This window comes from Rhyacophila brunnea, unplaced genomic scaffold, assembly GCF_057557595.1.
Source record: "Rhyacophila brunnea isolate RB1 unplaced genomic scaffold, BYU_Rbru_1.0 scaffold_457, whole genome shotgun sequence".
Lineage (NCBI taxonomy): Eukaryota > Metazoa > Arthropoda > Insecta > Trichoptera > Rhyacophilidae > Rhyacophila > Rhyacophila brunnea.
This window is the reverse complement of record NW_028233128.1, coordinates 1-23,478: the sequence shown is the minus strand read 5'-3', so window position 1 is coordinate 23,478 and position 23,478 is coordinate 1. Positions and strand designations below refer to the sequence as shown.

Sequence of the window (23,478 nt, the reverse complement as noted above, 5' to 3'; positions counted from 1 at the left end):
AATTATATACCTACTTTTTATTTTAGATGTATTTTCAAATATTGAATTTGCAGAACATTTATTGTAACATGGACAGTACTCTCTGTATTGCGCTAATACCTATAATAATAACAATTTCAATAATGTCCTACTGTCGATGAATAATGAGACACAATAACGAGCTCGACACGGATACGCTACCACTCGAATTTGAATAAAAATGGCGGCCCTGAAAAGGGCCTTTTGTACGACGATAGATGGATTAATATGCATGTAATCTTTATATTTTTTTTTTTACGCCTTCTTCTCAGTCTTCTTGGGCAAGAGCACCGCCTGGATGTTGGGCAGCACTCCTCCCTGGGCGATGGTGACGCCGGAGAGCAGCTTGTTCAGCTCCTCGTCGTTGCGGATGGCGAGCTGCAAATGACGAGGGATAATCCTGGTCTTCTTGTTGTCGCGGGCCGCGTTTCCCGCCAACTCGAGTACTTCGGCGGCGAGGTATTCCATGACGGCGGCCAGGTACACCGGCGCACCGGCACCCACCCTCTCGGCGTAGTTTCCCTTGCGCAGGAGCCTGTGTATGCGACCGACGGGGAACTGGAGTCCAGCGCGATTCGAACGAGACTTTGCCTTTCCCTTGACTTTACCGCCTTTTCCGCGACCAGACATGGCGAGACGGGGTAGTGTTGAAAATTAACTGTGCGAAAGAAGCGTCGACCTGAATCGACGGACGGTCCTTTGTCAAGTTTGCTTGAAAACTTTTTTTTGCGTTATTTTAGAATCGCGCGCGGTGCGGCCGCAGCGGGAGACGTGCGGCTCATAACGCGACTTGCAAAGCCGCGCGCCGATCGCTCTACACAGTGACCTGAAAGAGCGAGTCTAAGTTTGCGCGGGCATTCTCATTCGAGCCACCGCCGCCGATTGACACCGCGCACCTACCTAATCTATCTATCGTTATCGTAATACCCGTCGCCGATCATCATGCCGCCCAAGACTAGCGGAAAGGCCGCCAAGAAATCCGGCAAAGCCCAGAAGAACATCTCCAAGGGAGACAAGAAGAAGACAAAGAGGAGGAGGAAGGAGAGTTACGCAATCTACATCTACAAGGTGCTCAAGCAGGTGCACCCCGACACCGGAATCTCCAGTAAGGCGATGAGCATCATGAACAGCTTCGTCAACGACATCTTCGAGAGGATCGCCGCCGAAGCGTCGCGCCTCGCCCACTACAACAAGCGCTCCACCATCACCAGCAGGGAGATCCAGACCGCCGTCAGGCTCCTTCTGCCCGGAGAGCTCGCCAAGCACGCCGTCAGCGAAGGAACAAAGGCAGTCACCAAATACACCAGCTCCAAGTGAAGTCCATGAAGAAAGAATTATAAGCAAAGGCCCTTTTAAGGGCCGCCAATATTTTCAAATCGAATTGATCGAATCGCATGTTTCGCTATCAATATTTATGCCAGGCAGGAAAAATAAATCGACTGACCGCCCACCTATTGTAATAATAATACGAATATTTGTTACAATAATTATCTTGCATCTACGCTTATAATTATTATATCACTATCCAACACACCGTATTATTATAAACTAGACTAGATAACTAACTGAGCCCGCCACGAAGGATGATATGATATGATAGGAAAATAATAAGAATCGATGTATCTGTGAATAATTTTATTATTATTCAGTAATATACAACAATAAGTCATCATTATACTATTAATAATATTATCCATACATCTTAGGTGCATGGAATGCATGCGTGCGTGCGTGCATCTGAAAAAGAAAACATCACATTAGATTTAGGTACCTACATAACATGATATTACACATCTGTTTGTTATTTCATCGATCCTTCGATATGCGATACATAAATAATGCGAATCGGATAATTTTGCATCGTACGATAGATTTTATGTTACATACGTACATGACACACGGATTCGGGAATAGGGAATAGGGAATAGTTTATTCCGAATCCCCGATCGATATCTTAGAGTGATCTTCCTTCCAATGTCTTTATATTTGATTTCATATAGGTAGGTACTTGATAGTAACAAATAATGACATTTTTGTTGTCGGTTGTTATTGATGATTTCGGTTGCTATGGTTTTCTACTCTCATATTTCTGTCGTATGTATGCTTCGCATCGGTCATATTAAACGCACCCATAATATTATATCATATTATCATATTTAATTAATTAACTAACTATTTATTTACGATATTTCGCTTCACACTATCCATCCATCCATCCATCCATCTATCTATCTATCTATCGCGGGAGGGAGGGAGGCGCAGTGAGCGAGCGAGCGACCGATCGCGCCGTACCTATCGCAATCTATCGTTAGGTAACTAATTATTCGAATTGAACATTCTATTCTCGTGTCGTGCTTCCTTCTTCACCGTCGTGCACCGTGATACCGTGCACCATCGTCCGTCTGCTCGCCTGCTGCAGAACTTCGTGAACACCGCCGACTGCATCGAGCACCGCGGGGCCGCCGCCGTCGTCTTCGCCCGATACAGTAATGTTTGTATGCCGCGATCGTCTTGTGCTAACTCCGGCCGACTCGGGGGCGGATCGCGACGCCCGCGGGGGCGCCAGGGGCCCGCGGCCGATTGCAAACGCGAGAAGGTATATCGACGCGCCGGACGAAGGCTCGATCGTCGGAATCTGATAATTTTTAACGAATCTACGGCCATTTTCCCGACACGTTATGTGCGCGCGCGGACACAATTCCAATTTGAAACGCATCCCGCGAGCCCGAGGACAGACTCGCGACCATTCGCCCGCTTTGAAACGACAGACAGATCGGTGGGCGGCGCAACCGCCCACCCCTGAACCCCCTCGCTAGGGCGGCGGCTGCGAAAAATTGAAAAATATCGAGAGATCGAAGCAAAAATGCCGGTGCAATTCGTGACTAAAATCGCCGATCTAGACGAACGTCATCTCTGAGAGCGGCGTTCGCACATCGGTACTGCGGCACCCGTCTCGCTCTCGCCGTATACAATCCGCGAGCCGTTCGAGTCGTTTCACTCTAGCGCATCGTACAGATAGATAGCAAGCAGAATATACGCCGCGATATAATATAATATAATTTAATATTATATTTCATTCTATTATTCAATCAATCGAATAACGCAAAGATGGCAGATACAGCAGCACCCGTCACCGCTTCGCCGGTGCCCTCTACCCCCGCGAAGAAATCGGCAGCAGGCAAAGCCGCGAAGAAGCCCAAGGTCAAGCCGACGCATCCCAAGACCTCTGAGATGGTCAACAGCGCCATCAAAGAGCTGAAAGAGCGCGCCGGATCCTCCCTGCAGGCGATCAAAAAATACATCTCGGCCAACTACAAGGTGGACGCCGACAAGCTGGCGCCATTCATCAAGAAATACCTGAAGGGTGCCGTCGAATCCGGCGCCCTAGTGCAGACCAAAGGCAAGGGGGCCTCCGGTTCGTTCAAACTGGAAGCCGGCAAGGCCAAATCTGCGGGCGGCTCCGCCTCTGGCAAGAAGCCCGCCGCGAAGAAATCGCGCCCTGCCTCATCCAAGGAGAAGAAGGGCGCCGCGGCCGGCGGAGGCAAGTCTTCGGCCGCAGCCGCAAAGAAGAAGCCCGCGACCGCCATGAGAAAGTCGTCGGCTCCTCTCGAAACCGCGGCCAGATCGGCCGCAGCCGCCAAGAAAGCCGCCTCCCCCAAGAAGGCCGCCCCCGCCGCCAAGAAGGCCGCCAAGCCCAAGACCCCCACCAAGGCGAAGAAGTCAGCCAAGCCGCCCACCAAGAAGCCGAAGGCGCCTAAGCCCAAGAAGGCCGCTGCGAAGAAGCCCGCCGCGAAGAAAGCCGCTGCGAAGAAGTAAGAAGCCGCGATCGAATCTAATCTAATCATCACGATGACGATGATGCGACGACGGCAGCCCGGGAAGGGGGGTATCTCGGGTGGATGACGACGACGACAGTAGACGAGATGAATGAGGATAGAGATGGAGATGAATAATACGCGCTCGCTCGCATTTTATTGAAACAAAAGCCCTTTTCAGGGCTACCAACACAATTCAGGTGTCGACTGATATCGAACACGTAGATACGTCGTTATTTCTTTATTCAATTCGTATAGGTACTCCATACGTAAATTGCATAATATTATTACACTGTCTTATGTCAAGACGAATACTCACTCACCTAGCTAAAATTTAAAATTAACACTAAATTCATTTTTTTTTTTTTTTGTTGATTTGGTTAGGTTTGATTTGACTGAGTTAGGTTTGATTTGATTAAGTTAGGTTTGATGTGATCAGGTTAGGTTTGATTTGATCAGGTTAGGTTAGGTTTGATTTGATTTGATTAGGTTAGGTTTAATTTGATTAAGTTAGGTTTGATTTGATTAGGTTAGGTTTGATTTGACTGAGTTAGGTTTGATTTGATTAAGTTAGGTTTGATGTGATCAGGTTAGGTTTGATTTGATCAGGTTAGGTTTGATTTGATTAGGTTAGGTTTGATTTGATTGAGTTAGGTTTGATTTGGTTAGGTTAGGTTAGGTTTGATTTCATTAGGTTAGGTTTGATTTGATTAGGTTAAGTTTGATTTGCTTAGGTTAGATTTGATATCATTAGGTTAGGTTTGATTTGGTTAGGTTAGGTTTGATTTGATTAGGTTAGGTTTGATTTGGTTAGGTTAGGTTTGATTAGATTAGGTTAGGTTTGATTTGGTTAGGTTAGGTTTGATTTGGTTAGGTTAGGTTAGGTTTACCTAACCTAACCAAATCAAACCTAACCTAATAACCTAACCTAACCAAATCGAACCTAACCTAATCAAATCAAACCTAACCTAACCTAACCTAACCAAATCAAACCTAACTTAATCAAATCAAACCTAACCCAATCAAATCAAACCTAACCTGATCAAATCAAACCTAACCTAATCAAATCAAACCTAACTTAATCAAATCAAACCTAACCTAACCTAATCAAATCAAATCAAACCTAACCTAATCAAACCTAACCTAACCTAACCAAATCAAACCTAACTTAATCAAATCAAACCTAACCCAATCAAATCAAACCTAACCTGATCAAATCAAACCTAACATAATCAAATCAAACCAAACCCAATCAAACCTAACCAAATCAAACCTGACCTAATCAAATCAAACCTAACCTAACCAAATCAAACCTAACCTAATCAAATCAAACCTAACCTAACCAAATCAAACCTAACCTAATGATATCAAATCTAACCTAAGCAAATCAAACCTAACCTAATCAAATCAAACCAAACCTAACCTAATGATATCAAATCTAACCTAAGCAAATCAAACCTAACCTAATCAAATCAAATCAAACCTAACCTAATGATATCAAATCTAACCTAAGCAAATCAAACCTAACCTAATCAAATCAAACCTAACCTAATCAAATCAAACCTAACTTAATCAAATCAAACCTAACCTAAGCAAATCAAACCTAACCTAATCAAATCAAACCAAACCTAACCTAATGATATCAAATCTAACCTAAGCAAATCAAACCTAACCTAATGATATCAAATCTAACCTAAGCAAATCAAACCTAACCTAATCAAATCAAACCTAACCTAATCAAATCAAACCTAACTTAATCAAATCAAACCTAACCTAAGCAAATCAAATCTAACCTAAGCAAATCAAACCTAACCTAATCAAATCAAATCAAACCTAACCTAACCAAATCAAACCTAACCTAATGATATCAAATCTAACCTAACCTAAGCAAATCAAACCTAACCTAAGCAAATCAAACCTAACCTAATCAAATCAAACCTAACCTAATGAAATCAAACCTAACCTAACCAAATCTAACCTAACTTAATCAAATCAAATCTAACCTGTCAAAATCAAACCTAACCTAAGCAAATCAAACATATTTTCAGTTCAGAAACGTATAAAATAAATTGTATTTCACCTCCACCCTTCTATGCACACACCACTGCATGCATTATTACTGCGATACTATACGAATGCAAACGGATCGAACGAAATAGACATGGTGGCCCTGAAAAGGGCCGTTTGTATGCGAGTAGATAGATATATTCACATAATAATAGTTAAGCGGGCATAGCATTAAAACCAACCCACTCATCCATCATTATATTGTAGTAGTCAGTCTGTATTGTATCAAGACGAGATGGTATCGTATCGTATTGGCCAGCTTAGCCGCCGAAACCGTACAGGGTGCGACCCTGTCTCTTCAGGGCGTACACGACGTCCATGGCGGTGACGGTCTTCCTCTTCGCGTGCTCCGTGTAGGTGACGGCGTCCCTGATGACGTTCTCGAGGAACACCTTCAGGACTCCTCGGGTCTCTTCGTAAATCAAGCCAGATATGCGCTTGACTCCGCCGCGACGTGCCAGACGACGGATCGCAGGCTTCGTGATGCCCTGGATGTTATCGCGAAGAACCTTCCTGTGACGCTTGGCGCCACCTTTTCCCAATCCCTTTCCTCCTTTACCGCGACCGGTCATCTTGTATGCGTGTCAAAAAGTGGATGATGTCAAAAATCGAAACGATGCGATGCGCTCACTGCGGCCGCCAGACGAATTATGAATCTTTTAATTTTCTGACGTCTCTTTTTATAGACGCGCGTATGCGACGTCTCGCTCCCTTCCTTGCGAATTCAAGGCGCGGGCGAGTGCGTCTCGCTCTGGCGCGCCGCGGCGCAACCACGCCCAGTGCTGCGCATTTCGCGCAAAGCGAGTGCGCAATAAAGATAACGGCTATTAATAATAATTGCGGAATAGAATAAAAAAGGATATTTTAAAAAAAAATGAACTTTCAGGCAATATTTCGACCTCAAAACGATACGCCGACGAAAGTGATCACCCCCCACTGTTCCGCCGAAGGCGACCGCGTCGACCAATCGCAGCGAGCGGATCTCTCTATATAAGTCACCGAGTAGGGTCGCGCGCGCACTCCTCGTTGAACGCTCGTTTCAGAACCTACTACTTTGAAGAAGAAGACATGGCTCGTACCAAGCAGACTGCCCGAAAATCCACCGGCGGAAAAGCTCCCCGCAAACAGCTCGCCACGAAGGCCGCGAGGAAAAGCGCGCCGGCCACAGGAGGCGTGAAGAAGCCCCATCGTTACAGGCCCGGTACGGTCGCTCTCCGTGAGATCCGTCGCTATCAGAAGAGCACTGAGCTCCTCATCCGCAAGCTGCCCTTCCAGCGACTGGTGCGCGAGATCGCTCAAGATTTCAAGACCGATCTGCGCTTCCAGAGCTCCGCCGTCATGGCGCTGCAGGAGGCCAGCGAGGCGTACCTCGTCGGTCTATTCGAGGACACGAACCTTTGCGCCATCCACGCCAAACGCGTCACCATCATGCCCAAGGATATCCAGCTGGCGAGACGAATCCGCGGCGAACGCGCTTAAAAATTAAAAAAAATAATAATATTGTTATCATACCCATCTATCTATCTATCACAAAAGGCCCTTTTCAGGGCCGCAAATTTTTTGACATTCGAATGTTTACGCATCCGTGAGCGATCGATCGGTCGTTATGTGCCTGTAATAATAGTAGTATATTATTATACTACCTACTTGGCTATCTATTTTCCAAGTAAGTATAATATAATATCATTCTGCGTGTTCCACTATTTTTGGATAAATAGTTTTGTAAGTAATTTTGCGTCTGTTGTAATTGATCAATTGAACAGTCGATTAAATAAAATATACTTACCACCTAATAATATAATATAATAACGCAACGCGTGTGAGGTGAGATTCATCAAATAATATCTACCCTCATAATATTAATTAAACAGCCTCTTATCATATCTTACATAGATGCTCCTCACCTATATAAATAGGTACATATATCACAATCATTATCCTACAAAACTATTTAAACTACTGAAACCGCCACTCTTAACAAACAAGAGATCGACGCATCTCTATCTCCTCATGAATTACTACGAAATTATATACCTACTTTTTATTTTAGATGTATTTTCAAATATTGAATTTGCAGAACATTTATTGTAACATGGACAGTACTCTCTGTATTGCGCTAATACCTATAATAATAACAATTTCAATAATGTCCTACTGTCGATGAATAATGAGACACAATAACGAGCTCGACACGGATACGCTACCACTCGAATTTGAATAAAAATGGCGGCCCTGAAAAGGGCCTTTTGTACGACGATAGATGGATTAATATGCATGTAATCTTTATATTTTTTTTTTTACGCCTTCTTCTCAGTCTTCTTGGGCAAGAGCACCGCCTGGATGTTGGGCAGCACTCCTCCCTGGGCGATGGTGACGCCGGAGAGCAGCTTGTTCAGCTCCTCGTCGTTGCGGATGGCGAGCTGCAAATGACGAGGGATAATCCTGGTCTTCTTGTTGTCGCGGGCCGCGTTTCCCGCCAACTCGAGTACTTCGGCGGCGAGGTATTCCATGACGGCGGCCAGGTACACCGGCGCACCGGCACCCACCCTCTCGGCGTAGTTTCCCTTGCGCAGGAGCCTGTGTATGCGACCGACGGGGAACTGGAGTCCAGCGCGATTCGAACGAGACTTTGCCTTTCCCTTGACTTTACCGCCTTTTCCGCGACCAGACATGGCGAGACGGGGTAGTGTTGAAAATTAACTGTGCGAAAGAAGCGTCGACCTGAATCGACGGACGGTCCTTTGTCAAGTTTGCTTGAAAACTTCTTTTTTTTTTTTTGCGTTATTTTAGAATCGCGCGCGGTGCGGCCGCAGCGGGAGACGTGCGGCTCATAACGCGACTTGCAAAGCCGCGCGCCGATCGCTCTACACAGTGACCTGAAAGAGCGAGTCTAAGTTTGCGCGGGCAAAAGAGATCAGGAACTTTTCCGAGGAAACTTGGGTTAAAAAACTCCAGGACCTAGTAAAGGGCAGCCACCCCTACTGGTCACTATCTAAAATCCTGAGGACCAAAAAATGTCCAATAACGCCACTAACTGGGCCAAGTGGCCCAGTTTACACCACCCAAGGCAAATGCGAACTGTTCGCGGACAGTATTGAGGATCAATTCACTCCAAATCCAATAGCAGACTCAGACGCGGATTATGACTCAGACTCATACACGGACACAGATTCAGACTCTGACTCTGACCCTCAATACAACAACGAAAGACAACGCATAAAATCAATTAATAGAGAAGCCAGAGCCTTAGTAAATGCAACACCTAGTCCTCCACCGTCACCAATGATAGCCGTCTCTATAGACGAAACAGAAATTCTAATCAAGCGACTTAGAAACCGCAAAGCCCCTGGCCTAGACGGAATTAGCAACCGTACCCTCAAAATGCTCCCAGACACTGGCGTTGAGTACCTCACCAATATACTCAACTCCTGCTTAGAACAGCACTATTTCCCTGATTCATGGAAAAATGCCGATATCATCCTTCTGCCAAAACCTGGCAAGAACTTAAAGCTCCCAGAGAACCACAGGCCAATTAGCTTACTCCCAACAATGAGTAAAATACTAGAAAGAGCAATAAAATCAAGACTTCAAATCATTATAGATGAGAAAAATCTCATACCAGATGTACAGCATGGTTTTAGAAAAGGCCACTCCACATTACACCAGCTGTTACGCACCACAGAATACATTAAAGATGCATTCAACCACCACAAATTCACCGTAGGACTGTTCCTGGACATAGCGAAGGCATTCGACAAGGTGTGGATCGAGGGATTGATCATCAAGCTCTCCAGAGCGGAAGTTGACCTACCAATGATCAAGATCCTAAACTCCTTCCTAACCCGGAGACAGTTCTCTGTCAAATACCACGGTATCAAATCCTCCATTAGATATGCTAAAGCAGGGGTCCCCCAAGGATCCGTACTAGCACCCATTTTATATAACTTATACACCAGAGATATACCTATCCCAACCAACACCACCGCAAGATCCTGCATAGTCGCACAATACGCAGATGACACAGCAATCCTAGCTAGATCAATCAGACTTAACCAAGCCACTAAATTAGTCCAGTCAGCAGCCAATAAAATAGTGAAATGGTGCAACAAGTGGCGCATCAAAGTAAACGCTAGCAAAAGCGCAGCAATTATTTTCCGCCACAAATATGATAGACACTGCAAAAACAGAAATAGCCTAGTCATGGACAAGAAGACTATCCCATGGTCTGACTCAGTTAAGTACTTAGGACTCCACCTAGATCAGCATCTTACTTTCACTAAACATATCAACTTCAAAAATAGAGAAGCTAGAATAATCAAAGCCAGACTACTCCCAATGCTAGGCAGCCGCAGTAAAGTCTCAACGAGAGGCAAACTGCTCTTACACTCAGCAATAATTAGACCTATAATGACGTATGCATGCCCCATATGGGCACACGGTAGCCCAAACCTCACCAAAAAACTCCAAATAGTACAAAACGTAGTCCTAAGAGCAATTACAGGCGCCCCAAACTACGTTCGAGGCACAACCCTGCACAGAGACCTAGAAGTGGAAACGCTAGAAGAGCACATTGGCAAACTGACTACAAAATTTTATGCATCGCTAGACAATCACCCAAACCCAACTATTAAAAGCCTTAAGGATTACGACGAAAACACCATTATGGAACACGACAGACCCAGGACCATACTAAGAAGGCTGAAATCAGGTCCCAACAAGTCAAAGCAGATTCGACCCAAAAAAAGAAAACCGAACTAACCACCATTTCTTTTCCAGATCCAAAGCTGCCTCTATGCTTTCAGCCCCAGCTGCCATGACCTGACCAACTCAAGCCAAATCCGCCCTCAAAACCAGAGCGAGCGATTGAGGGTCATCCAAAGCGCAAGGACGAAGCCTAATAAACTCGAGACCCAAATCTGAAATCTGATTACAGATCCAAAGCTGCCCCTCTCTATCCACAGTCTCGAGCTGCCGCGAAACGCCCTCAAAACTCTGAGTCGAGCGTCAATTGGCCTCAACAGCCCACACAGATGGATGACTGGAGAATAGCAGCCCAAGACCCGTACTAGATGACACCTCTCTCGAACACATAGACCGCAACCTTTTCCTTCCTTTTACTAACCTGTTCTTTTTACAATAAAGTTTACAGATGCAAATCACAGCGGCAGGGTTTTTGGCCGGGAGGGTCTCACAAACACTCCCGGAGTTTTTCACCCCACCGCGGCTCAAATTTTGATGAGCAATCATGATGGGCTTAACATCCCAAAACGACTGGTTATCGTTTTTCTATTCTTCTTCTTCTTCTTCGACTTCATTCGCTTGGACTGGTGTGGTGTACGCTTCGTAACGAACATGACAGGCCTCCTGAGATGGCGTGCTGGCGAGCCCGCTAAAACTGGATGGGACAATGAGCTGGCGCGGCGGACTCTCAACGATGAACTCCGCCCCGTGCATGATTCCGATGTCCCGAAGCTACACTCAAACTCCTCCTCCTCTGACGTCTCCAAGCAAAAAGGCAATACCGCCGTTGGCCTTTGGCGGTTGATGATCGGCTGATGGGCAGAAACTCGGACGGTAGTGACGGGGGTCCAGGCTGTGGCTCGAGTGTGAAGGCCTAAAAGACTTATATCTATCATTAGTTGAAAACTTTTCTCATTTTTAACTAAGATTAAAAATTAAAAATTAAATTCATTTTTAAAACAACACCCCTTGCCATAATATAGAGGATCTATAAACCTCACCCGAGTCTCCTCAAGACCCGAACGAGTCTCTTCAAGACCCCGTAATAAACGGGTCTCCTCAAGACCCGGAGTAAAATCGCACACGTAAATTCAGAGAAACCTTCACCAGCGACCAAATAATAGAGACGAAGGGGATAATGCTTAACGTATGTGAGCCCCATAACTACTGAAGGATGATCCTAAGTCAAGTTTGCGCGGGCATTCTCATTCGAGCCACCGCCGCCGATTGACACCGCGCACCTACCTAATCTATCTATCGTTATCGTAATACCCGTCGCCGATCATCATGCCGCCCAAGACTAGCGGAAAGGCCGCCAAGAAATCCGGCAAAGCCCAGAAGAACATCTCCAAGGGAGACAAGAAGAAGACAAAGAGGAGGAGGAAGGAGAGTTACGCAATCTACATCTACAAGGTGCTCAAGCAGGTGCACCCCGACACCGGAATCTCCAGTAAGGCGATGAGCATCATGAACAGCTTCGTCAACGACATCTTCGAGAGGATCGCCGCCGAAGCGTCGCGCCTCGCCCACTACAACAAGCGCTCCACCATCACCAGCAGGGAGATCCAGACCGCCGTCAGGCTCCTTCTGCCCGGAGAGCTCGCCAAGCACGCCGTCAGCGAAGGAACAAAGGCAGTCACCAAATACACCAGCTCCAAGTGAAGTCCATGAAGAAAGAATTATAAGCAAAGGCCCTTTTAAGGGCCGCCAATATTTTCAAATCGAATTGATCGAATCGCATGTTTCGCTATCAATATTTATGCCAGGCAGGAAAAATAAATCGACTGACCGCCCACCTATTGTAATAATAATACGAATATTTGTTACAATAATTATCTTGCATCTACGCTTATAATTATTATATCACTATCCAACACACCGTATTATTATAAACTAGACTAGATAACTAACTGAGCCCGCCACGAAGGATGATATGATATGATAGGAAAATAATAAGAATCGATGTATCTGTGAATAATTTTATTATTATTCAGTAATATACAACAATAAGTCATCATTATACTATTAATAATATTATCCATACATCTTAGGTGCATGGAATGCATGCGTGCGTGCGTGCATCTGAAAAAGAAAACATCACATTAGATTTAGGTACCTACATAACATGATATTACACATCTGTTTGTTATTTCATCGATCCTTCGATATGCGATACATAAATAATGCGAATCGGATAATTTTGCATCGTACGATAGATTTTATGTTACATACGTACATGACACACGGATTCGGGAATAGGGAATAGGGAATAGTTTATTCCGAATCCCCGATCGATATCTTAGAGTGATCTTCCTTCCAATGTCTTTATATTTGATTTCATATAGGTAGGTACTTGATAGTAACAAATAATGACATTTTTGTTGTCGGTTGTTATTGATGATTTCGGTTGCTATGGTTTTCTACTCTCATATTTCTGTCGTATGTATGCTTCGCATCGGTCATATTAAACGCACCCATAATATTATATCATATTATCATATTTAATTAATTAACTAACTATTTATTTACGATATTTCGCTTCACACTATCCATCCATCCATCCATCCATCTATCTATCTATCTATCGCGGGAGGGAGGGAGGCGCAGTGAGCGAGCGAGCGACCGATCGCGCCGTACCTATCGCAATCTATCGTTAGGTAACTAATTATTCGAATTGAACATTCTATTCTCGTGTCGTGCTTCCTTCTTCACCGTCGTGCACCGTGATACCGTGCACCATCGTCCGTCTGCTCGCCTGCTGCAGAACTTCGTGAACACCGCCGACTGCATCGAGCACCGCGGGGCCGCCGCCGTCGTCTTCGCCCGATACAGTAATGTTTGTATGCCGCGATCGTCTTGTGCTAACTCCGGCCGACTCGGGGGCGGATCGCGACGCCCGCGGGGGCGCCAGGGGCCCGCGGCCGATTGCAAACGCGAGAAGGTATATCGACGCGCCGGACGAAGGCTCGATCGTCGGAATCTGATAATTTTTAACGAATCTACGGCCATTTTCCCGACACGTTATGTGCGCGCGCGGACACAATTCCAATTTGAAACGCATCCCGCGAGCCCGAGGACAGACTCGCGACCATTCGCCCGCTTTGAAACGACAGACAGATCGGTGGGCGGCGCAACCGCCCACCCCTGAACCCCCTCGCTAGGGCGGCGGCTGCGAAAAATTGAAAAATATCGAGAGATCGAAGCAAAAATGCCGGTGCAATTCGTGACTAAAATCGCCGATCTAGACGAACGTCATCTCTGAGAGCGGCGTTCGCACATCGGTACTGCGGCACCCGTCTCGCTCTCGCCGTATACAATCCGCGAGCCGTTCGAGTCGTTTCACTCTAGCGCATCGTACAGATAGATAGCAAGCAGAATATACGCCGCGATATAATATAATATAATTTAATATTATATTTCATTCTATTATTCAATCAATCGAATAACGCAAAGATGGCAGATACAGCAGCACCCGTCACCGCTTCGCCGGTGCCCTCTACCCCCGCGAAGAAATCGGCAGCAGGCAAAGCCGCGAAGAAGCCCAAGGTCAAGCCGACGCATCCCAAGACCTCTGAGATGGTCAACAGCGCCATCAAAGAGCTGAAAGAGCGCGCCGGATCCTCCCTGCAGGCGATCAAAAAATACATCTCGGCCAACTACAAGGTGGACGCCGACAAGCTGGCGCCATTCATCAAGAAATACCTGAAGGGTGCCGTCGAATCCGGCGCCCTAGTGCAGACCAAAGGCAAGGGGGCCTCCGGTTCGTTCAAACTGGAAGCCGGCAAGGCCAAATCTGCGGGCGGCTCCGCCTCTGGCAAGAAGCCCGCCGCGAAGAAATCGCGCCCTGCCTCATCCAAGGAGAAGAAGGGCGCCGCGGCCGGCGGAGGCAAGTCTTCGGCCGCAGCCGCAAAGAAGAAGCCCGCGACCGCCATGAGAAAGTCGTCGGCTCCTCTCGAAACCGCGGCCAGATCGGCCGCAGCCGCCAAGAAAGCCGCCTCCCCCAAGAAGGCCGCCCCCGCCGCCAAGAAGGCCGCCAAGCCCAAGACCCCCACCAAGGCGAAGAAGTCAGCCAAGCCGCCCACCAAGAAGCCGAAGGCGCCTAAGCCCAAGAAGGCCGCTGCGAAGAAGCCCGCCGCGAAGAAAGCCGCTGCGAAGAAGTAAGAAGCCGCGATCGAATCTAATCTAATCATCACGATGACGATGATGCGACGACGGCAGCCCGGGAAGGGGGGTATCTCGGGTGGATGACGACGACGACAGTAGACGAGATGAATGAGGATAGAGATGGAGATGAATAATACGCGCTCGCTCGCATTTTATTGAAACAAAAGCCCTTTTCAGGGCTACCAACACAATTCAGGTGTCGACTGATATCGAACACGTAGATACGTCGTTATTTCTTTATTCAATTCGTATAGGTACTCCATACGTAAATTGCATAATATTATTACACTGTCTTATGTCAAGACGAATACTCACTCACCTAGCTAAAATTTAAAATTAACACTAAATTCATTTTTTTTTTTTTTTGTTGATTTGGTTAGGTTTGATTTGACTGAGTTAGGTTTGATTTGATTAAGTTAGGTTTGATGTGATCAGGTTAGGTTTGATTTGATCAGGTTAGGTTAGGTTTGATTTGATTTGATTAGGTTAGGTTTAATTTGATTAAGTTAGGTTTGATTTGATTAGGTTAGGTTTGATTTGACTGAGTTAGGTTTGATTTGATTAAGTTAGGTTTGATGTGATCAGGTTAGGTTTGATTTGATCAGGTTAGGTTTGATTTGATTAGGTTAGGTTTGATTTGATTGAGTTAGGTTTGATTTGGTTAGGTTAGGTTAGGTTTGATTTCATTAGGTTAGGTTTGATTTGATTAGGTTAAGTTTGATTTGCTTAGGTTAGATTTGATATCATTAGGTTAGGTTTGATTTGGTTAGGTTAGGTTTGATTTGATTAGGTTAGGTTTGATTTGGTTAGGTTAGGTTTGATTAGATTAGGTTAGGTTTGATTTGGTTAGGTTAGGTTTGATTTGGTTAGGTTAGGTTAGGTTTACCTAACCTAACCAAATCAAACCTAACCTAATAACCTAACCTAACCAAATCGAACCTAACCTAATCAAATCAAACCTAACCTAACCTAACCTAACCAAATCAAACCTAACTTAATCAAATCAAACCTAACCCAATCAAATCAAACCTAACCTGATCAAATCAAACCTAACCTAATCAAATCAAACCTAACTTAATCAAATCAAACCTAACCTAACCTAATCAAATCAAATCAAACCTAACCTAATCAAACCTAACCTAACCTAACCAAATCAAACCTAACTTAATCAAATCAAACCTAACCCAATCAAATCAAACCTAACCTGATCAAATCAAACCTAACATAATCAAATCAAACCAAACCCAATCAAACCTAACCAAATCAAACCTGACCTAATCAAATCAAACCTAACCTAACCAAATCAAACCTAACCTAATCAAATCAAACCTAACCTAACCAAATCAAACCTAACCTAATGATATCAAATCTAACCTAAGCAAATCAAACCTAACCTAATCAAATCAAACCAAACCTAACCTAATGATATCAAATCTAACCTAAGCAAATCAAACCTAACCTAATCAAATCAAATCAAACCTAACCTAATGATATCAAATCTAACCTAAGCAAATCAAACCTAACCTAATCAAATCAAACCTAACCTAATCAAATCAAACCTAACTTAATCAAATCAAACCTAACCTAAGCAAATCAAACCTAACCTAATCAAATCAAACCAAACCTAACCTAATGATATCAAATCTAACCTAAGCAAATCAAACCTAACCTAATGATATCAAATCTAACCTAAGCAAATCAAACCTAACCTAATCAAATCAAACCTAACCTAATCAAATCAAACCTAACTTAATCAAATCAAACCTAACCTAAGCAAATCAAATCTAACCTAAGCAAATCAAACCTAACCTAATCAAATCAAATCAAACCTAACCTAACCAAATCAAACCTAACCTAATGATATCAAATCTAACCTAACCTAAGCAAATCAAACCTAACCTAAGCAAATCAAACCTAACCTAATCAAATCAAACCTAACCTAATGAAATCAAACCTAACCTAACCAAATCTAACCTAACTTAATCAAATCAAATCTAACCTGTCAAAATCAAACCTAACCTAAGCAAATCAAACATATTTTCAGTTCAGAAACGTATAAAATAAATTGTATTTCACCTCCACCCTTCTATGCACACACCACTGCATGCATTATTACTGCGATACTATACGAATGCAAACGGATCGAACGAAATAGACATGGTGGCCCTGAAAAGGGCCGTTTGTATGCGAGTAGATAGATATATTCACATAATAATAGTTAAGCGGGCATAGCATTAAAACCAACCCACTCATCCATCATTATATTGTAGTAGTCAGTCTGTATTGTATCAAGACGAGATGGTATCGTATCGTATTGGCCAGCTTAGCCGCCGAAACCGTACAGGGTGCGACCCTGTCTCTTCAGGGCGTACACGACGTCCATGGCGGTGACGGTCTTCCTCTTCGCGTGCTCCGTGTAGGTGACGGCGTCCCTGATGACGTTCTCGAGGAACACCTTCAGGACTCCTCGGGTCTCTTCGTAAATCAAGCCAGATATGCGCTTGACTCCGCCGCGACGTGCCAGACGACGGATCGCAGGCTTCGTGATGCCCTGGATGTTATCGCGAAGAACCTTCCTGTGACGCTTGGCGCCACCTTTTCCCAATCCCTTTCCTCCTTTACCGCGACCGGTCATCTTGTATGCGTGTCAAAAAGTGGATGATGTCAAAAATCGAAACGATGCGATGCGCTCACTGCGGCCGCCAGACGAATTATGAATCTTTTAATTTTCTGACGTCTCTTTTTATAGACGCGCGTATGCGACGTCTCGCTCCCTTCCTTGCGAATTCAAGGCGCGGGCGAGTGCGTCTCGCTCTGGCGCGCCGCGGCGCAACCACGCCCAGTGCTGCGCATTTCGCGCAAAGCGAGTGCGCAATAAAGATAACGGCTATTAATAATAATTGCGGAATAGAATAAAAAAGGATATTTTAAAAAAAAATGAACTTTCAGGCAATATTTCGACCTCAAAACGATACGCCGACGAAAGTGATCACCCCCCACTGTTCCGCCGAAGGCGACCGCGTCGACCAATCGCAGCGAGCGGATCTCTCTATATAAGTCACCGAGTAGGGTCGCGCGCGCACTCCTCGTTGAACGCTCGTTTCAGAACCTACTACTTTGAAGAAGAAGACATGGCTCGTACCAAGCAGACTGCCCGAAAATCCACCGGCGGAAAAGCTCCCCGCAAACAGCTCGCCACGAAGGCCGCGAGGAAAAGCGCGCCGGCCACAGGAGGCGTGAAGAAGCCCCATCGTTACAGGCCCGGTACGGTCGCTCTCCGTGAGATCCGTCGCTATCAGAAGAGCACTGAGCTCCTCATCCGCAAGCTGCCCTTCCAGCGACTGGTGCGCGAGATCGCTCAAGATTTCAAGACCGATCTGCGCTTCCAGAGCTCCGCCGTCATGGCGCTGCAGGAGGCCAGCGAGGCGTACCTCGTCGGTCTATTCGAGGACACGAACCTTTGCGCCATCCACGCCAAACGCGTCACCATCATGCCCAAGGATATCCAGCTGGCGAGACGAATCCGCGGCGAACGCGCTTAAAAATTAAAAAAAATAATAATATTGTTATCATACCCATCTATCTATCTATCACAAAAGGCCCTTTTCAGGGCCGCAAATTTTTTGACATTCGAATGTTTACGCATCCGTGAGCGATCGATCGGTCGTTATGTGCCTGTAATAATAGTAGTATATTATTATACTACCTACTTGGCTATCTATTTTCCAAGTAAGTATAATATAATATCATTCTGCGTGTTCCACTATTTTTGGATAAATAGTTTTGTAAGTAATTTTGCGTCTGTTGTAATTGATCAATTGAACAGTCGATTAAATAAAATATACTTACCACCTAATAATATAATATAATAACGCAACGCGTGTGAGGTGAGATTCATCAAATAATATCTACCCTCATAATATTAATTAAACAGCCTCTTATCATATCTTACATAGATGCTCCTCACCTATATAAATAGGTACATATATCACAATCATTATCCTACAAAACTATTTAAACTACTGAAACCGCCACTCTTAACAAACAAGAGATCGACGCATCTCTATCTCCTCATGAATTACTACGAAATTATATACCTACTTTTTATTTTAGATGTATTTTCAAATATTGAATTTGCAGAACATTTATTGTAACATGGACAGTACTCTCTGTATTGCGCTAATACCTATAATAATAACAATTTCAATAATGTCCTACTGTCGATGAATAATGAGACACAATAACGAGCTCGACACGGATACGCTACCACTCGAATTTGAATAAAAATGGCGGCCCTGAAAAGGGCCTTTTGTACGACGATAGATGGATTAATATGCATGTAATCTTTATATTTTTTTTTTTACGCCTTCTTCTCAGTCTTCTTGGGCAAGAGCACCGCCTGGATGTTGGGCAGCACTCCTCCCTGGGCGATGGTGACGCCGGAGAGCAGCTTGTTCAGCTCCTCGTCGTTGCGGATGGCGAGCTGCAAATGACGAGGGATAATCCTGGTCTTCTTGTTGTCGCGGGCCGCGTTTCCCGCCAACTCGAGTACTTCGGCGGCGAGGTATTCCATGACGGCGGCCAGGTACACCGGCGCACCGGCACCCACCCTCTCGGCGTAGTTTCCCTTGCGCAGGAGCCTGTGTATGCGACCGACGGGGAACTGGAGTCCAGCGCGATTCGAACGAGACTTTGCCTTTCCCTTGACTTTACCGCCTTTTCCGCGACCAGACATGGCGAGACGGGGTAGTGTTGAAAATTAACTGTGCGAAAGAAGCGTCGACCTGAATCGACGGACGGTCCTTTGTCAAGTTTGCTTGAAAACTTTTTTTTGCGTTATTTTAGAATCGCGCGCGGTGCGGCCGCAGCGGGAGACGTGCGGCTCATAACGCGACTTGCAAAGCCGCGCGCCGATCGCTCTACACAGTGACCTGAAAGAGCGAGTCTAAGTTTGCGCGGGCATTCTCATTCGAGCCACCGCCGCCGATTGACACCGCGCACCTACCTAATCTATCTATCGTTATCGTAATACCCGTCGCCGATCATCATGCCGCCCAAGACTAGCGGAAAGGCCGCCAAGAAATCCGGCAAAGCCCAGAAGAACATCTCCAAGGGAGACAAGAAGAAGACAAAGAGGAGGAGGAAGGAGAGTTACGCAATCTACATCTACAAGGTGCTCAAGCAGGTGCACCCCGACACCGGAATCTCCAGTAAGGCGATGAGCATCATGAACAGCTTCGTCAACGACATCTTCGAGAGGATCGCCGCCGAAGCGTCGCGCCTCGCCCACTACAACAAGCGCTCCACCATCACCAGCAGGGAGATCCAGACCGCCGTCAGGCTCCTTCTGCCCGGAGAGCTCGCCAAGCACGCCGTCAGCGAAGGAACAAAGGCAGTCACCAAATACACCAGCTCCAAGTGAAGTCCATGAAGAAAGAATTATAAGCAAAGGCCCTTTTAAGGGCCGCCAATATTTTCAAATCGAATTGATCGAATCGCATGTTTCGCTATCAATATTTATGCCAGGCAGGAAAAATAAATCGACTGACCGCCCACCTATTGTAATAATAATACGAATATTTGTTACAATAATTATCTTGCATCTACGCTTATAATTATTATATCACTATCCAACACACCGTATTATTATAAACTAGACTAGATAACTAACTGAGCCCGCCACGAAGGATGATATGATATGATAGGAAAATAATAAGAATCGATGTATCTGTGAATAATTTTATTATTATTCAGTAATATACAACAATAAGTCATCATTATACTATTAATAATATTATCCATACATCTTAGGTGCATGGAATGCATGCGTGCGTGCGTGCATCTGAAAAAGAAAACATCACATTAGATTTAGGTACCTACATAACATGATATTACACATCTGTTTGTTATTTCATCGATCCTTCGATATGCGATACATAAATAATGCGAATCGGATAATTTTGCATCGTACGATAGATTTTATGTTACATACGTACATGACACACGGATTCGGGAATAGGGAATAGGGAATAGTTTATTCCGAATCCCCGATCGATATCTTAGAGTGATCTTCCTTCCAATGTCTTTATATTTGATTTCATATAGGTAGGTACTTGATAGTAACAAATAATGACATTTTTGTTGTCGGTTGTTATTGATGATTTCGGTTGCTATGGTTTTCTACTCTCATATTTCTGTCGTATGTATGCTTCGCATCGGTCATATTAAACGCACCCATAATATTATATCATATTATCATATTTAATTAATTAACTAACTATTTATTTACGATATTTCGCTTCACACTATCCATCCATCCATCCATCCATCTATCTATCTATCTATCGCGGGAGGGAGGGAGGCGCAGTGAGCGAGCGAGCGACCGATCGCGCCGTACCTATCGCAATCTATCGTTAGGTAACTAATTATTCGAATTGAACATTCTATTCTCGTGTCGTGCTTCCTTCTTCACCGTCGTGCACCGTGATACCGTGCACCATCGTCCGTCTGCTCGCCTGCTGCAGAACTTCGTGAACACCGCCGACTGCATCGAGCACCGCGGGGCCGCCGCCGTCGTCTTCGCCCGATACAGTAATGTTTGTATGCCGCGATCGTCTTGTGCTAACTCCGGCCGACTCGGGGGCGGATCGCGACGCCCGCGGGGGCGCCAGGGGCCCGCGGCCGATTGCAAACGCGAGAAGGTATATCGACGCGCCGGACGAAGGCTCGATCGTCGGAATCTGATAATTTTTAACGAATCTACGGCCATTTTCCCGACACGTTATGTGCGCGCGCGGACACAATTCCAATTTGAAACGCATCCCGCGAGCCCGAGGACAGACTCGCGACCATTCGCCCGCTTTGAAACGACAGACAGATCGGTGGGCGGCGCAACCGCCCACCCCTGAACCCCCTCGCTAGGGCGGCGGCTGCGAAAAATTGAAAAATATCGAGAGATCGAAGCAAAAATGCCGGTGCAATTCGTGACTAAAATCGCCGATCTAGACGAACGTCATCTCTGAGAGCGGCGTTCGCACATCGGTACTGCGGCACCCGTCTCGCTCTCGCCGTATACAATCCGCGAGCCGTTCGAGTCGTTTCACTCTAGCGCATCGTACAGATAGATAGCAAGCAGAATATACGCCGCGATATAATATAATATAATTTAATATTATATTTCATTCTATTATTCAATCAATCGAATAACGCAAAGATGGCAGATACAGCAGCACCCGTCACCGCTTCGCCGGTGCCCTCTACCCCCGCGAAGAAATCGGCAGCAGGCAAAGCCGCGAAGAAGCCCAAGGTCAAGCCGACGCATCCCAAGACCTCTGAGATGGTCAACAGCGCCATCAAAGAGCTGAAAGAGCGCGCCGGATCCTCCCTGCAGGCGATCAAAAAATACATCTCGGCCAACTACAAGGTGGACGCCGACAAGCTGGCGCCATTCATCAAGAAATACCTGAAGGGTGCCGTCGAATCCGGCGCCCTAGTGCAGACCAAAGGCAAGGGGGCCTCCGGTTCGTTCAAACTGGAAGCCGGCAAGGCCAAATCTGCGGGCGGCTCCGCCTCTGGCAAGAAGCCCGCCGCGAAGAAATCGCGCCCTGCCTCATCCAAGGAGAAGAAGGGCGCCGCGGCCGGCGGAGGCAAGTCTTCGGCCGCAGCCGCAAAGAAGAAGCCCGCGACCGCCATGAGAAAGTCGTCGGCTCCTCTCGAAACCGCGGCCAGATCGGCCGCAGCCGCCAAGAAAGCCGCCTCCCCCAAGAAGGCCGCCCCCGCCGCCAAGAAGGCCGCCAAGCCCAAGACCCCCACCAAGGCGAAGAAGTCAGCCAAGCCGCCCACCAAGAAGCCGAAGGCGCCTAAGCCCAAGAAGGCCGCTGCGAAGAAGCCCGCCGCGAAGAAAGCCGCTGCGAAGAAGTAAGAAGCCGCGATCGAATCTAATCTAATCATCACGATGACGATGATGCGACGACGGCAGCCCGGGAAGGGGGGTATCTCGGGTGGATGACGACGACGACAGTAGACGAGATGAATGAGGATAGAGATGGAGATGAATAATACGCGCTCGCTCGCATTTTATTGAAACAAAAGCCCTTTTCAGGGCTACCAACACAATTCAGGTGTCGACTGATATCGAACACGTAGATACGTCGTTATTTCTTTATTCAATTCGTATAGGTACTCCATACGTAAATTGCATAATATTATTACACTGTCTTATGTCAAGACGAATACTCACTCACCTAGCTAAAATTTAAAATTAACACTAAATTCATTTTTTTTTTTTTTTGTTGATTTGGTTAGGTTTGATTTGACTGAGTTAGGTTTGATTTGATTAAGTTAGGTTTGATGTGATCAGGTTAGGTTTGATTTGATCAGGTTAGGTTAGGTTTGATTTGATTTGATTAGGTTAGGTTTAATTTGATTAAGTTAGGTTTGATTTGATTAGGTTAGGTTTGATTTGACTGAGTTAGGTTTGATTTGATTAAGTTAGGTTTGATGTGATCAGGTTAGGTTTGATTTGATCAGGTTAGGTTTGATTTGATTAGGTTAGGTTTGATTTGATTGAGTTAGGTTTGATTTGGTTAGGTTAGGTTAGGTTTGATTTCATTAGGTTAGGTTTGATTTGATTAGGTTAAGTTTGATTTGCTTAGGTTAGATTTGATATCATTAG

General features: G+C 45.5%; 13 protein-coding genes across 13 annotated transcripts; 8 read left to right on the top strand and 5 right to left on the bottom strand.

Moving 5' to 3' along the window:
• Positions 1-144: 144 nt before the first annotated feature.
• Positions 145-722, bottom strand: LOC147066609 (histone H2A). The gene has a single exon (XM_085955129.1). It carries the CDS (start codon positions 646-648, stop codon positions 274-276), a length of 375 nt encoding a protein of 124 aa, XP_085811255.1. The 5' UTR covers positions 649-722; the 3' UTR covers positions 145-273.
• A 170-nt stretch (positions 723-892) lies between these two features.
• Positions 893-1,358, top strand: LOC147066608 (histone H2B-like). The gene has a single exon (XM_085955131.1). The coding sequence runs from the start codon at positions 961-963 to the stop codon at positions 1,333-1,335; it is 375 nt and encodes a 124-aa protein (XP_085811257.1). The 5' UTR covers positions 893-960; the 3' UTR covers positions 1,336-1,358.
• A 1,643-nt stretch (positions 1,359-3,001) lies between these two features.
• On the top strand, positions 3,002-4,114 carry LOC147066607 (uncharacterized). The gene has a single exon (XM_085955128.1). The coding sequence runs from the start codon at positions 3,127-3,129 to the stop codon at positions 3,832-3,834; it is 708 nt and encodes a 235-aa protein (XP_085811254.1). The 5' UTR covers positions 3,002-3,126; the 3' UTR covers positions 3,835-4,114.
• Positions 4,115-6,160: 2,046 nt separating this feature from the next.
• On the bottom strand, positions 6,161-6,472 carry LOC147066606 (histone H4). Its single transcript, XM_085955127.1, has one exon. It carries the CDS (start codon positions 6,470-6,472, stop codon positions 6,161-6,163), a length of 312 nt encoding a protein of 103 aa, XP_085811253.1.
• A 450-nt stretch (positions 6,473-6,922) lies between these two features.
• On the top strand, positions 6,923-7,408 carry LOC147066605 (histone H3). Its single transcript, XM_085955125.1, has one exon. It carries the CDS (start codon positions 6,969-6,971, stop codon positions 7,377-7,379), a length of 411 nt encoding a protein of 136 aa, XP_085811251.1. The 5' UTR covers positions 6,923-6,968; the 3' UTR covers positions 7,380-7,408.
• A 660-nt stretch (positions 7,409-8,068) lies between these two features.
• LOC147066604 (histone H2A) lies at positions 8,069-8,646 on the bottom strand. The gene has a single exon (XM_085955124.1). It carries the CDS (start codon positions 8,570-8,572, stop codon positions 8,198-8,200), a length of 375 nt encoding a protein of 124 aa, XP_085811250.1. The 5' UTR covers positions 8,573-8,646; the 3' UTR covers positions 8,069-8,197.
• A 3,215-nt stretch (positions 8,647-11,861) lies between these two features.
• On the top strand, positions 11,862-12,325 carry LOC147066603 (histone H2B-like). The gene has a single exon (XM_085955122.1). The coding sequence runs from the start codon at positions 11,928-11,930 to the stop codon at positions 12,300-12,302; it is 375 nt and encodes a 124-aa protein (XP_085811248.1). The 5' UTR covers positions 11,862-11,927; the 3' UTR covers positions 12,303-12,325.
• Positions 12,326-13,968: 1,643 nt separating this feature from the next.
• On the top strand, positions 13,969-15,081 carry LOC147066602 (uncharacterized). The gene has a single exon (XM_085955126.1). The coding sequence runs from the start codon at positions 14,094-14,096 to the stop codon at positions 14,799-14,801; it is 708 nt and encodes a 235-aa protein (XP_085811252.1). The 5' UTR covers positions 13,969-14,093; the 3' UTR covers positions 14,802-15,081.
• A 2,037-nt stretch (positions 15,082-17,118) lies between these two features.
• Positions 17,119-17,501, bottom strand: LOC147066601 (histone H4). The gene has a single exon (XM_085955123.1). It carries the CDS (start codon positions 17,437-17,439, stop codon positions 17,128-17,130), a length of 312 nt encoding a protein of 103 aa, XP_085811249.1. The 5' UTR covers positions 17,440-17,501; the 3' UTR covers positions 17,119-17,127.
• A 260-nt stretch (positions 17,502-17,761) lies between these two features.
• On the top strand, positions 17,762-18,375 carry LOC147066600 (histone H3). Its single transcript, XM_085955121.1, has one exon. It carries the CDS (start codon positions 17,936-17,938, stop codon positions 18,344-18,346), a length of 411 nt encoding a protein of 136 aa, XP_085811247.1. The 5' UTR covers positions 17,762-17,935; the 3' UTR covers positions 18,347-18,375.
• A 660-nt stretch (positions 18,376-19,035) lies between these two features.
• Positions 19,036-19,613, bottom strand: LOC147066599 (histone H2A). Its single transcript, XM_085955119.1, has one exon. It carries the CDS (start codon positions 19,537-19,539, stop codon positions 19,165-19,167), a length of 375 nt encoding a protein of 124 aa, XP_085811245.1. The 5' UTR covers positions 19,540-19,613; the 3' UTR covers positions 19,036-19,164.
• Positions 19,614-19,783: 170 nt separating this feature from the next.
• Positions 19,784-20,249, top strand: LOC147066598 (histone H2B-like). Its single transcript, XM_085955118.1, has one exon. It carries the CDS (start codon positions 19,852-19,854, stop codon positions 20,224-20,226), a length of 375 nt encoding a protein of 124 aa, XP_085811244.1. The 5' UTR covers positions 19,784-19,851; the 3' UTR covers positions 20,227-20,249.
• A 1,643-nt stretch (positions 20,250-21,892) lies between these two features.
• LOC147066597 (uncharacterized) lies at positions 21,893-23,005 on the top strand. Its single transcript, XM_085955117.1, has one exon. It carries the CDS (start codon positions 22,018-22,020, stop codon positions 22,723-22,725), a length of 708 nt encoding a protein of 235 aa, XP_085811243.1. The 5' UTR covers positions 21,893-22,017; the 3' UTR covers positions 22,726-23,005.
• Positions 23,006-23,478: the final 473 nt, after the last annotated feature.

Excerpts from the sequence above, each read along its gene's own strand:
- LOC147066609 (XM_085955129.1), bottom strand. The coding sequence starts at position 648 with ATGTCTGGTCGCGGAAAAGGCGGTAAAGTCAAGGGAAAGGCAAAGTCT.
- LOC147066608 (XM_085955131.1), top strand. The coding sequence starts at position 961 with ATGCCGCCCAAGACTAGCGGAAAGGCCGCCAAGAAATCCGGCAAAGCC.
- LOC147066607 (XM_085955128.1), top strand. The coding sequence starts at position 3,127 with ATGGCAGATACAGCAGCACCCGTCACCGCTTCGCCGGTGCCCTCTACC.
- LOC147066606 (XM_085955127.1), bottom strand. The coding sequence starts at position 6,472 with ATGACCGGTCGCGGTAAAGGAGGAAAGGGATTGGGAAAAGGTGGCGCC.
- LOC147066605 (XM_085955125.1), top strand. The coding sequence starts at position 6,969 with ATGGCTCGTACCAAGCAGACTGCCCGAAAATCCACCGGCGGAAAAGCT.
- LOC147066604 (XM_085955124.1), bottom strand. The coding sequence starts at position 8,572 with ATGTCTGGTCGCGGAAAAGGCGGTAAAGTCAAGGGAAAGGCAAAGTCT.
- LOC147066603 (XM_085955122.1), top strand. The coding sequence starts at position 11,928 with ATGCCGCCCAAGACTAGCGGAAAGGCCGCCAAGAAATCCGGCAAAGCC.
- LOC147066602 (XM_085955126.1), top strand. The coding sequence starts at position 14,094 with ATGGCAGATACAGCAGCACCCGTCACCGCTTCGCCGGTGCCCTCTACC.
- LOC147066601 (XM_085955123.1), bottom strand. The coding sequence starts at position 17,439 with ATGACCGGTCGCGGTAAAGGAGGAAAGGGATTGGGAAAAGGTGGCGCC.
- LOC147066600 (XM_085955121.1), top strand. The coding sequence starts at position 17,936 with ATGGCTCGTACCAAGCAGACTGCCCGAAAATCCACCGGCGGAAAAGCT.
- LOC147066599 (XM_085955119.1), bottom strand. The coding sequence starts at position 19,539 with ATGTCTGGTCGCGGAAAAGGCGGTAAAGTCAAGGGAAAGGCAAAGTCT.
- LOC147066598 (XM_085955118.1), top strand. The coding sequence starts at position 19,852 with ATGCCGCCCAAGACTAGCGGAAAGGCCGCCAAGAAATCCGGCAAAGCC.
- LOC147066597 (XM_085955117.1), top strand. The coding sequence starts at position 22,018 with ATGGCAGATACAGCAGCACCCGTCACCGCTTCGCCGGTGCCCTCTACC.